Source organism: Bombyx mori, chromosome 12, assembly GCF_030269925.1.
Source record: "Bombyx mori chromosome 12, ASM3026992v2".
Lineage (NCBI taxonomy): Eukaryota > Metazoa > Arthropoda > Insecta > Lepidoptera > Bombycidae > Bombyx > Bombyx mori.
The window spans coordinates 8643645-8656453 of record NC_085118.1 but is presented as its reverse complement, the minus strand read 5'-3'; the positions used below and the strand labels follow the sequence as shown (position 1 = coordinate 8656453).

The following is a 12809-nucleotide window of genomic DNA, read 5'->3' as shown; positions in this document are numbered from 1 at the left end:
CATTATGAAATTTTTTCATCAACTTGTTGACGTTAGAATAAAATAGATTCTTGTCGCGTTATGTGAACACCAGTATAGACAAACTTGATATAAGTATCGGGCGTCCTACTCAATAGGTCACGAATGCTTTTCTTATATTACGAAATAGTTTTAAAAGTACATATTTATTCACAGCTACAAGTAATTCAACTGAAGTAAAATTAAGTGTAACTTAAATGAAATTCGTTTTACAAAACTTTTAGTAGCACGTTCTCGTGATGTCGCTTACCATAAATACAATGCTTAAAATGATTTGCAATAAATATTTAAGAGTACCGTCAACTTTAAATACAGACATTTGAAAACTATTAGGAAACGCGGTCAGTAATAGGTAATTGCATGCTAAATTACCGACTTCCCACATGCAACAAATTTTAAAACGCAATCGGTATTTGCCGATACGATGGGCTGTTAAAACAAAAAAGACAGTGATAATACTTGTTCTGAAATCTGGTTTTCGCCAGTTACGAATGTTTTTAAGACCTGTTTTTATTTATTTAAGACTCTTGTTAAAGAGTTCGCGATCCTCAATATTGATTGGTTAATGAAATTACAAACGAAATGTAACTAAACACAAGAAGGTGATTTTGTAAAGCGAATGAATGTTCCCCTTTCGGATGCGTCTTTTCATTCGAGAATTTGGAACAAAAAAGTGTACGGATCCGATGTCAATAACCTAATGTTTTTTGCAATGACTACTTACTTGTTCAAGGTTCATTTTCTTGCTCACACAAAACATTATCTTACGCGCATAAAGACGGATTTTTATTTCAGCGTTATATCTTAAGTAAACAGAGGAACACTATGGCATTCGTGATATGCGATTCAAAGGAATGCAATTAAACAGTGAAAGTTTGAGGTTCTGAAACTTCAAAACGGTTACTTAATTATAAAAAATGATTTGAATAATATTTACACAAGAAAGCACAGTTAATACAGTATAAAGTTTTCACTACGATATTCATTTAAATATATATTTATTGCATCATATTAATTGAGACAATTTACACAATGCATTATTTGTGCATTTCGTTTCAATCTTCTCAAAGCTTTATATTGTTTTAATTAAGTTCTTGTCTTAAGAGATTTGCTCACTAGCTTGTCAGACTTAATTGCTTCATACCTGCTCTTCAATTAACGAAAGAAATATCATAATGTCGGATGACATCATGTGAACTTCGCATTTGTATGCTTTACTAAAAAATTAACAATGGAAATGTTTTGTAGATTTCAGAATTTATAAATGGGGATAGAAATCAATTTGAAACATTGTAGACATATGTGAACGGGTTTCAAAGTACAAGGTACCTACCTGTTCTAAATTTTTTATATCAACGTAATGTAACTTTGCATTGTCAATTTAATTCCAAACGTGAAATATTTAAAGGATAGGCTACAATACAGTTGAAACCACAATCTCACGGCTCTATTTGGTGTCGGTATTTACATTGTGATCTCTATAGACCTCCACTAGCTACTTAGCACCATGACCGAGTGAAATATTTCCGTAAAACAGAAAACCACACAATTTTTTTTCCGACTCAAATGCTTCCCTTTTGTAAAATTAAGATTGTTTTATTATGAACCAAAATACCTACCTTTTTCGTAATTTAATAATCAATATTAATGATAAACAATAAAATACCATGCGTATGTACATAAAAACAATGTACTCGTAAAATTTGCACTCTAGTATTATTTTCTCTACGTCATATCAAAAAAAGTTGTGTAAAATGAGACTAATGTGCTATTTGTCCTCATCTAAATGGCAATTTCACATTTGAAATTCAAATTTCAAATTATAAAATAATTTATCTCGTTTTAAACTATAAACGCATATATGGAACACAAAATACAAAAAATAAATAACAAACTTTCCTTGTGATGGATTACCAACCCAGTAATTAGTATCTTAGTTGTCTGGACCATCGGTATGAGCTACAAATGGAATAAATATTCCAATATGAATATGCACGGTACATCGTCTGTGGCCGTGTGCAGATTCTGCTTAGCAGACTTTTATGAATTATGGTCGAAGCTCTATGCGTCGCCTATCTCTATAGAACTGTGTTAAAATTTACAAAACGACAACTGCAATGATCGCAATTCAATATGCTGACATGTTTTACTTAAGGGTCGTATGTTCCCATCGATCAAATGTAGGTAATTATATTTCCTATTAAACCGCATCAATTACGAAATGTTCAATTCTGTTGTGGGTACAAGTGTGGTTTAAATACCCTCACAAGTAAACTAATATCGTTATGAGATCAGGCTGTGGCTGAGACAAAGAATAATAATGTTAAAAACTAGAGGGTTGATAATTTATGATAGGTACTGTATTCTTCTTACGATCTTTAACATATTTATACTTTTTCACAGAATATCTTTATTTTTAATAATTGTCAAAATTACCAAGATCCCGGATTCGTAAACTTTAAACTTTATGGAAGTATTTTTAAGTCTAGAATAAAAAAAATTTAGATACATTAAATGCTTAATTTCACAAAGATCGTTCCATAATTTTTGATTTACTATAGAAGTATTGAAATATTTAGTCCTTGACAGTGATTCTAAAATAATACAAAATTAAGTTGATTGTCTGCTTGAACATTAACCAATAAGACTCACCTTCGACATTGCGTCAATTGTATTCAGAGAGCTCTGTACACCTTCTCACTCGTCCATTTTCCTTAAAAGCCTTCCGGGCCGTATAGGTAATGTCTTGGTACACACACTGATTAAGCGCGGACGTTATCGCATAGCATCCTCGAGGCGCCGTTTCGCGGCGGAGACCCGATCAATACTGTGACTGTGAGTCGGTATGTAGTTACCGGCGGATAAGGTAAAAAACAGTGTTGTTACGCGTGCGCGCGCAAACTGTTGTTGACTGACATGGCGCATGTGTGTCGATTGGATGGCACGGTCGCACGGCCTGCAAGCACATCTATATACATAGTATTATTGCACAGCCGCAACAAGCTCGGACATCATATCATGGCTTCAATATATTCATCTGCTTTGGGTAGAACTGATGTGGAAGAGACGAACAAAACACACAAGTACTTAATCATACGTACAAACGCTATTCCTGATCATGGAACGGATGCAGTTTAAATGTATACAATCAGGTTTATAGGTAACTCGAAGTCTTGCAAACGACCTGAATATTGATAATGCGTCGTTGAATAATGTCAAAGTACCGGAATATATTCAGTGAATTTTATGTGTGTAAATTCGATAAACTCCACACAACAGTACTTCACCAACCTTAAAAAAAAACTATCACGTAACCATTAAAATTTGCCTATAAAAGTATGAATACATACCTACAATGGAACGCTGTTATTTTGTGTAAGTGATGAAGGCAAAAAAAATACTATTCTATTCGTTATTAAACCTAATAAGACCATATTATTGTTATGAATAACCCTTCTGGGCTTATATCAACTCCTATACTTATTTCATTATTCTTAATACCATATAAATATCTTTAACAGTAAAGAATTATTTTCACTCGATCGTGAAATCATCATGTATTTTATTATTATTACAACCAATTGTTGATATTAATATTACGACCAACATCTTAAGAACTCTCGTTATCCAGTTGGGCTATGGGCCTTGTACGTTCGAGGCTGCGCCCCACGCTACCGTCACTATAGCGCGCTGGCACCAGGAGGATGGGACGACGCGTCTTACTGTGGATGAACAACCCGACCAACAGTGTATCACGTTCCAACTTGGCAGGCTGGTTCTGACCCAACGAGGTACCACAAAACATCGGCGACCCCGTCGCTGTAAGTATGTCCACGCCCTACCGCGGTGACCGGCGTCGTTGGTCGTCGACGATTGCCTCGACGACCTGTCGGTAGGGCGTGATGCCGCGGCCACGAGTCTGGTTGTAGTGTTGACCGCGGAAACCACTTTAACAGGGGTCTGACCCTGGGCGGAGATCCTACGTTGGGTGACAGATTGCAAGGAGTTGTTTGGTGCGGTAGAGCCCTAAAAATATACTTAAGCCCACGGTGTACTCCCAACATCTGCAGACCGTCAAGTCCAACCAGGTGCTCTCTAGGCGCGGATACTTCATTGGAGGTTCGGCCCCTGCCGGAAAAAGGGGCATTGTTTAGATTACATATTACCAGTAAATAAATAAAAGAATAAAAGTCAAAAGGAGGTGTCCCAGCTAATGCTATTTAAAATAGATGCATCGAAGAGCGCTGATTTTTAGTGACTCCCGGTGCACCAACACCAATAAAAAATAGAAGGAAAAAGTAAGGGTGGCTTGGGAAAACTAACGTATGAACACGGCACAAAACCACTAGGTACTAACAATTTTAGTTTACAAAATTTTTAACTTTTATGCTCGGGCTACAATCTGTCAGTAGCCTAAAACGAAACCAAAAGGAAAACAAAGCACTATTATACCATTACGAAAAAGCAACTCAACATTTGCATTTGCAATTATCCCCCAATTTGTATTTGCGTCCCAAATATGTAATAATAAAAGAATGAATTATGTTTAGATAGAGTAGTAATGCAATAATCAAAATTCCCAAGGGTACTTACTACTCTAAGCAGAAACGATCGGACCGGACGTCTTGTATACATCTAATCAATTTTCTTGAAACAATATAATTTACATTTACTTATTGTTTTAATATATTAAGTATATATTAATTATACTTCATTAATAGGAAGCATTGGATAACGTATCCGGTAAAATAAATAAAAAAGATGCTACATTTGGCTTTGTCCACTACCCAAGCCTCAATTGACTGTGGCTCCAGAGTGAGAAACCTCCACATAATTTTCACCATAAAATGAGCCCTTTCTCTATCAGGTCGATCAAAGCTTTTGCCTATCTATCTGTGCCGGTGCAAACAGATCAATAACAGTTTTTCAGTTATTTACTGAACGACCCAATCTTTATTTACTTCGCCAAACATAATGTTGACAACGAATTAACTTTTATGGCTCCTCTTCACAATCGGCCATGATGGGCCAACAAATGATCGGGCGATCATGACGATGATGATGAACTCTCCACACAATCGTGAACGTTCATTTACTGACTGTCTACTGATATGTTAAGACGTCTAGGTATTGATGATGGAAATCGAGGGGATCGCGGCTGTGGCAATATTTTTAGTTAGCTCATATAGTCATTTAGTTATTGTGCGCGAAAAAAGAATCGTGAATACTCTTTTTTTTATTGCCCATAAAGACAGACGAGCATACCTGATAGTGAGTGGTTACCGTTGCCCATGGATTTCAGCAATGCTAGGTGCAGAGCCAAGCCGCTGCCTACCGATAAGGTGGTGGGTTGTGGCTATCAATCGGAACAAAACAAGGTCCACGCAACCATAGTTTTGTAGTCGACACAATTGACACACACTTGAGACAACTATATCCTGACTAATCGGCGATGGTGTGGACGCTCACACAATCATGGGCCATCATTGCTTTGATGTACCGGCAACACGGCGATTGCGCACGATCATACGCGATGATGGCCGATTACAGACATTTATGCCCTCTACACTATCATGAGTTTCTATAATCGCCCATCATGGCCGATCGTGAAGAGGAGCCATTACAATTTTAAAATTCTGATTTAAAAAAATAGAAGAAGTAAAAACGATATAACGTTATAACGGGAAATTTCAATCTTCTCAATAATAACACATAGATGGTTCATAGATGGTGGTAGTCGTCGTGGCCTAAAGGATAAGACGTCCGGTGCATTCGTATCTAGCGATACACCGGTGTTCGAGTCCCAGGCGGATACCAATTTTTCTAATGAAATACGTACTCAACAAATGTTCACGATTGACTTCCACGGTGAAGGAATAAGATCGTGTAATAAAAATCAAACCCGCAAAATTATAATTTGCGTAATTACTAGCGGTAGGACCTCTTGTGAGTCTGCACGGGTAGGTACCAGCACCCCACCTTTTTCTGCCGTAAAGCAGTAATACGTTTAGGTTTGAAGGGTGGGGTAGCCGATGTAGCTATACTGAGACCTTAGAACTTATATCTCAAGGTGAGTGGCGCATTTGCGTTGTAGATGTCTATGGGCTCCAGTAACCACTTAACACCAGGTGAGCTGTGAGCTAGTCCACACATCTAAGTATTAAAATCTTTTTTTTTAAATTTAGGTAGGCAGTGGCTTGGCTCTGCCCCTGGCATTGCTGAAGTCCGTGGGCAACGGTAACCAGTCACTTTCAGGTGGGTCGTATGCTCGTCTGCTTACAAGGGCAATAAAAAAATATATTTATTTCATTCCATAGAATATAGCATTCCAGCATACCTTTGGTCTAAAAAATACGGCACGTATTGTAATTTAAATTTACATATTCACGCTATTCAAAAATTCAATATTGAACAGAATTCAACAAATGTAGTAAGAAAGAAATTGAAAATAAAAGAAATGCTACTTCTTAAAAATGATGAGTTTTAAATTAAATTACATTATGCTTAGACTTATGTTAATAAAGTTTTATTAAGCAATTAAATTTACGTTTAAGTCGAAAAATAAGACAATTCGAACAGTGCTCTTTCTCCCTCAAAAAAGGCAGTTAATTTTCAATTTGACATCACTAAACTTGTCATAAACAACACTTTGTCAAATGTCAGTGGTTTCAATATGTTATTTTATTTTCATATTAACTAGGCATTGATTGTTATTGTAATTTATTGTAGTATTTGCGGATTTGTTAGTCATGTTTTGAACCATACCGCTATTAGTGACCAAAAAGAGGATAATCACTGAAAACTTAACAGAACAATCGAACATCAGAGGCTATTAAATACGACTACAATATGGTATCCTCAGCCCTTACTATTCAAGACATTCTTCCTTTTAGAGCCAACAATAAGAAAGTTGACATGGATGCATTTTTGCCGTTTATTGTTTTGCCATTTCTACTACTTATAGCCACTATATCTCGAACGATTACTATAATAATTATGGTGGTAATTGGTATGGGTGTTTTGTATGTGTATACCAGACCACGACAAAAAAATAGGTCAGTTCTACTTTATTTAAAACTTATACTTTAAACTCATTATTAAAGCATCAAGTGAAAAACTTGTCATTTACATTTGGTATTTTTATTGTTAATTAACACTCAATGTAAAATAGACTACCATTTGCATTGATTTATGCTTGAATGTATATAGACTCTAATAAACATTTAAAATCAATTGTGCCGTGAGTTGTCTCTGAACCATGAACAGCATTAAAAATTGCTCTATGCCTCTATGCAAAAAAGATAAACACAAAATTCATTATAAATAGTGAAACATTTTTCATAAGTACACTTTTAAATGTAATAATCAAATGTCAAATTGAGAATTTAATATAACAGCAAAAACTTTGCAGCTGGGTACAGCTTATTGAAACAGAAAGTATTAACTAATAGTTAAAGATAATGCATAACGTAGGAACAATATTTTATAATTATGAAGTTCAAAAATGTATTTTAAATTACAGATCACCATTTTTCTTCTCTTGGACAATGTCCTCAGCAGTAACTATGTTCCTGGTGTTTGAAATTATAATTCTGGGTCTGCTTGAGGTCACTCAACTGGAGAACTTCATATTTCTGCTATTATTAGCATGCACATGTTACTTTTTTTATAAAATGAAGGCAATCGCAGATTTTGAACTAGCAACTGGTTCTTCGAAAGGCAAAGAATATAGGTATGTATGTGAAGGCAGAAAAACTTAGTAGTATACTAAAATGGAATAGATATAGTGGTAGTAACATAAATAATTAGTCTGTACCAGCAGATATCTCCATTCTATTTATATTGTGTGCTCTAGTTTTAAGAGTGAGTAAACCAGTATACAATACAGTTGACACTTTGACCTCCCTTCGCCAGATAGGTTGATGTAATCACATTGTATTATTTTATGGGCTTTGGGAATTCTTAGCAATTCGTCAGAACATAATATAGTTAAACCATGAAATATTTTTGTTTGATTCATATCCCAGAAGTTGAAATTGTATAATTAAATATTTTTTCAGCCCAGTACTAACTTCTGATTCATACTACTGCCAAGTATGCCAAATAGAAGTCAACGAAAGATTCTTTCATTCAATATGGTATGTAAGAACTATCAATTATTTTCTTTATTATAGAATACCTTTCCAATCTCTTTTGTTCAGACTAAATGAAATGACCTTTAATTTGGAAAAAACTGGGAATTATTAGTTAAATACTCCCCCTCCTCATAATAGACATATTACTATTACTCCACTCTACTACCTCAATATCCACCGCATCATCTATCTAATTTATTTCCTGGTTGGAGTCAGTATCTTAGTTTTTTTTGTTTTTGGCTGTATATGTTTTTGTATGTTTCTAAATCAAATAAATCCTAGAATGGGACCATTGAATGTTCAACACTTATTCCTAATGTTTATTTAAAGGTACAAAAGTTACCAAACCTAAAAAGTCACTGGTTGAGTTAGTACATCAAATCAAGATGATACAAGCTGCCAAATCATTTATTTTCAATACTCTTGACTTTTAGGTGGGACTGTTGTGTTTTGAGGCCTAATTACGTGTATTTCCTAGCTGGTCAGATATGTGCATTTGCAACACTTCTATTTGGAACCAACTTAGGCCTGACGACTGTGTGCCAACCATTCATTTTTTATGGATTAATATTATTGCCGGAGGATTGTAATGATGCATATTATGAGTTTGAGTAAGTTACATATAATATGTTCATATTTAAAATCAATTTAACTTTGTATCTTAGTTACACACCTAAAAGTCTAGTTTGAAGTCACGTCTTCCTAAAATGATAATCGTAAACTGTCGTATCTATTATCATATGCAAATTTCATGTATAGAAGACCAAAATTTGTAAAACATTCATTTTTAAATCTATTACCTACAACTGAAATCTGCCCATGCAGACATTCAGTTAAAAATCTGTTATCTATATATACATACTAGCAAAGTGCCGTTTACTAAGCTTTGCTGTTATATATTTTTTTCTAAATTTCAGCTTATCACTCGGTTTTGTGACCTGTGTGTATGGTGTTGGATACCTTTTTGTTATTGCTTTAGTTCTAATAAGACAACTGCTCATCTATTTACCAAAATACAGTGGTAAGAAAATATTAAAGCATTAATGATTCCCCACCTGCCCTGGTAAAACTGGTAAAGGCCTCCAGGCCACCAGTAATCTCTCAAACGTAAAAAAAGAATTAATGTTAATAATAAATACTTCATATAAATTTAGTTCAATCATGCAAAATATTTGCTATAAGTAAAGTTTACTTAAATATTAACATTAAAAATATCTACAAATTTTTGAGATTGGCGTGTCTCTCAAAGTTGCTTAGAACCAGTATGAACAGTTCATTAGACGGTTTCAAACTGTTTCAAATTTTTTTAATTAATATCGTGATAGAATGTGAGCATGATTGGTTAAATTATTAAACATACTGCTCAATAACCCGAACTGGGATTTCCTTCTGAGTTATTAGTGCTAAAAACATACACATGCTACATAACAGATACAAACACATACCAGACATCTTTAACAAACATACTGACAACAATCTGAAAATGAATATGGACAGTGAGTGGTATATTAGTCAGAGTTACGAATCCCTAGACATGAATCGATAGTTCAACTTCTTTTAACATTCACAATAGAAATAATATGATATACATAACCAACCGACGCGGATGAATGGACCATGCTCATTTAGATTAGAACAATCTACTGATATTTATGGTGTAAAACTAAACACATCAACATGTTGTTTTTTTTTCAGAACCCCAGTGGAGAAAACTTGTGAACGTATTAAACGTGTGAAGTAAACAGAAAATTGAATGTCGTCGTGCCGTCTGAATGTGTTTTAAATCGATTTGGCTTTGGCTATGAATTTAAATGAATAGTTAAAAAATACACTTAAACTATGACATACTCGGAGTTCAGCACTCGGGCAAAATAGGCTCAATATTAACACGTCTATTTTCGGAGAATTACCAGTTTATTATGTTGAAATTTGTAAATCAGGAAAAACAAAACGTAGCATTTCCCAGGCTAAAGTCCTACTTGAGCCGCTGCAGCGCTATCTAGACAATAATTACAGATTCTTTGTTACGTGAAACTACATACAGTGAACACCCTGTCGTATTTAATATAGAAGTTATTAACGTATTTAATACAGAAATTAATATACCCGCAGTTTCCCGGATGTTGTCATTACCACGATAAAACAATACCCGCGTGAAGTTGGAATAGCCCCTTAGGCTAATAACGATTAAGTAGGGGGAAAAAATCAGTACCTATCCGACGTGCTAATTCAGATTTCTATCTCAGCAAATTTTGATCAAAACATAAAGTTTCACATTGAAATAGTTTGTGTATAGCGTCACTAATTAAATCTTAATGAAATGTTTCTATGTTATCTAACATGCATGCATTAACACGTAATATAAAATAATGTTAGGATTATATAAAGAACGAAACATACTATTTAAAATTAGATTTTTTTTTCTCTACATTTTCCGTCTAGGTACTACATTAAAGAAAGTTATATTTTCGATAGCTTTATTCGCGTTCCATGCACCAGTAATTCGCTTATGTTGAAACTTTGTACTATAAGCACTTCAGTGTGCTTAGTGCAAGTTTTTTAACGTTCTCGATTGCGTAAAAGTTAACTCAAATTTGTATGGAGTTGGAACAGCGTCCCTAGCGGCAAACGTTCCAACTCCATACAAATTCTCCGTACAAAAACTCGCACTAAGCACAGATAATAGTATCCGGCGTATATAGTACAAATGGCGGCCAAGTCGTATCGCCAAAAATAAATTAAAAAACGGCTTGTACGAGACGTTCTCGAAGCAGAAAAATGAATAAAAATCTCTCTTAAATTAAACTGAAAACAAGATTGATTAGCAGAGCTAAGTTCAAATACTTATAATTTGAGTTAGTTCGGAACTTTTTAGCAAAGTTGCTAACGGACCGAACCTTACGAGTCGCATACATTTAAATCGTAAATAAGATTCATTTAAAAAAATATGAAATTTGTTAAATCTTGACATATCTTTAATTATCAACTGTTCTTTTAGGAAAAATATACAGTATTTGAAACCATAGATAATACACGTAAATGTTTGAAACTGTGAAAGCGGACCCTGACGAAATGGCACCAGTATTAGATAAAAAATACGTTGTTATTGACGTCTTGATAATGTATGCCAGTGTGAGGCTTTTTAAATCTACTAGTCCTACTAATAATCTTAATAGATGTCAATTCTAATAGTTCTATTAAAATCGTACAACCTTGGTACTATAGAAATCCACAAAATATAATATTCTAGTTTACAAAAAAGTGTTTTAAACGAAGATTTTATGAGATTACTATAGTTTTAAATCAGCTGGAACGTAACATTTACCAAAATAATTAAGAGCAAGTACCTGATAAATACTGTAACAGTAGAACAGTTTAGGCATAATAAGTATTTATTTATTTCATATAAATGTATAAGTTTTTGTTTGATTTAATATAATAATATTAATCGAATAATCATGCCTAATTTAAGACAATAAATGTAAACACTGCAAAACATTTCGATTAACATATTTTATTATTCGATGAAGTTTCTCATGGAACACATATCATAATAAACTATTTCCGAATCATATAAACACTACATTAGGTAAGTATTAGGTTAGTATTACTAAGTATTAGGTTTTACAAATTGTAAATATAATAAATAATATTTCTCTACAAATTTCATACTGAATAACACTTGACTAGAATTATAAATTCTGTCAATCTATCAATGACTGTGACTTTTTTAAATTTTTCCTCTGTTCTTATTGCTTTGTGACACAAAGCCCTTATTTATTTTCTTCATCTCGTTTACTTGTTTGCACTGATTCGGTTAGGGCTTTTTATATTGTAAACAGAGTATTTTAACAGCCTTTTTGCATCCCGTGCCGTTTCGATGGTAACGAACCAACAAAAACCTTGACGTAACAACAATAAATAAAAACTTGCGTCCAGTTCCCATATTACAGAAATAGAACATCAGTAAGTAAGTAAGTAAGTACTCTGTCCTGTCATTCTGTCGCAGGCTAAATTTTATGGATGTATATTTTTGTTACATTTCAGTGTCCCGTTTTCGTTTGATCGAATTTTAATTCCAAAACCATCTCCAAAAAGTCCGTTTTTTACTAATGCATTGATAGAATAATTAATTCATATACTATGTACATACTAGGAATTATTTTATGGCCGATCAAAAATATGAGGCAACAGCTATTATACTACCATTTTAAAAAAAACTATGTGTATACCTACTTAATCTTAAGCAATAAATATGAATAAATATTGGAAGGTATTAATTTACTCGATCGCTTAATATATATTTCCTTTACTATTTTGTTATAAAGACGGAGCAAGAATGCTTGTTCGGGGATTAATTATTAAACCGTATGATTCCTAATATTGTTTTTGTTAACATACCTACCTGATGTCTTCAAGTAACCGCCATAATATTTGCCTAAAAAAGATTTCGGACTCACTGTCTGCTAAAATGTTATTCGTCGTTATCTGAATATTGTCTTAACTGCCGTCTAATTTTCAATAGAAAATAGTTCTTGATATTTACGTTTCTTTCGGAATTTTTTATATTGTAGCAAAAATATAAAATATTACTGACCAATAAAGAACATACACTGAACAGTCTGTTTAATGCGAGTTTTTTAATTTCTCGATCGC

The 12809-nt window shown here is 33.8% G+C and overlaps 2 protein-coding genes across 5 annotated transcripts in view; one reads left to right on the top strand and one right to left on the bottom strand.

Annotated features, from left to right (window-relative positions):
• LOC101746579 (uncharacterized) overlaps positions 1-3316 on the bottom strand; it is a 105200-nt gene extending 101884 nt beyond the window's left edge. For both annotated transcript variants that reach the window (XM_021350052.3, XM_012693242.4), the window contains exon 1: positions 2671-3316. In XM_021350052.3, the coding sequence (XP_021205727.1) occupies positions 2671-2679 (9 nt within the window). In that variant the 5' untranslated portion in view covers positions 2680-3316. The remainder of the gene's footprint in view (positions 1-2670) is intronic.
• A 3339-nt stretch (positions 3317-6655) lies between these two features.
• On the top strand, positions 6656-12534 carry LOC101746205 (palmitoyltransferase ZDHHC23). 3 transcript variants are annotated; one of them, XM_062671437.1, is made up of 6 exons: positions 6657-6870; positions 7541-7750; positions 8079-8156; positions 8588-8764; positions 9071-9174; positions 9849-12534. In XM_062671437.1, exons 2-6 carry the CDS (start codon positions 7566-7568, stop codon positions 9887-9889), a joined length of 585 nt encoding a protein of 194 aa, XP_062527421.1. In that variant the 5' UTR covers positions 6657-6870; positions 7541-7565; the 3' UTR covers positions 9890-12534. The 3 variants fall into 3 exon arrangements, with proteins under 3 accessions (XP_037870316.1, XP_062527421.1, XP_004929510.2); XM_004929453.5 differs by having other exon boundaries at positions 6658-7073; XM_038014388.2 differs by lacking the exon at positions 9071-9174 and having other exon boundaries at positions 6656-7073.
• Positions 12535-12809: the final 275 nt, after the last annotated feature.

Excerpts from the sequence above, each read along its gene's own strand:
- LOC101746205 (XM_004929453.5), top strand. The coding sequence starts at position 6,868 with ATGGTATCCTCAGCCCTTACTATTCAAGACATTCTTCCTTTTAGAGCC. Across the intron at positions 8,765-9,070 it reads GATGCATATTATGAGTTTGA|CTTATCACTCGGTTTTGTGA; the intron begins GTAAGTTACATA and ends TCTAAATTTCAG. Across the intron at positions 9,175-9,848 it reads CTATTTACCAAAATACAGTG|AACCCCAGTGGAGAAAACTT; the intron begins GTAAGAAAATAT and ends TTTTTTTTTCAG.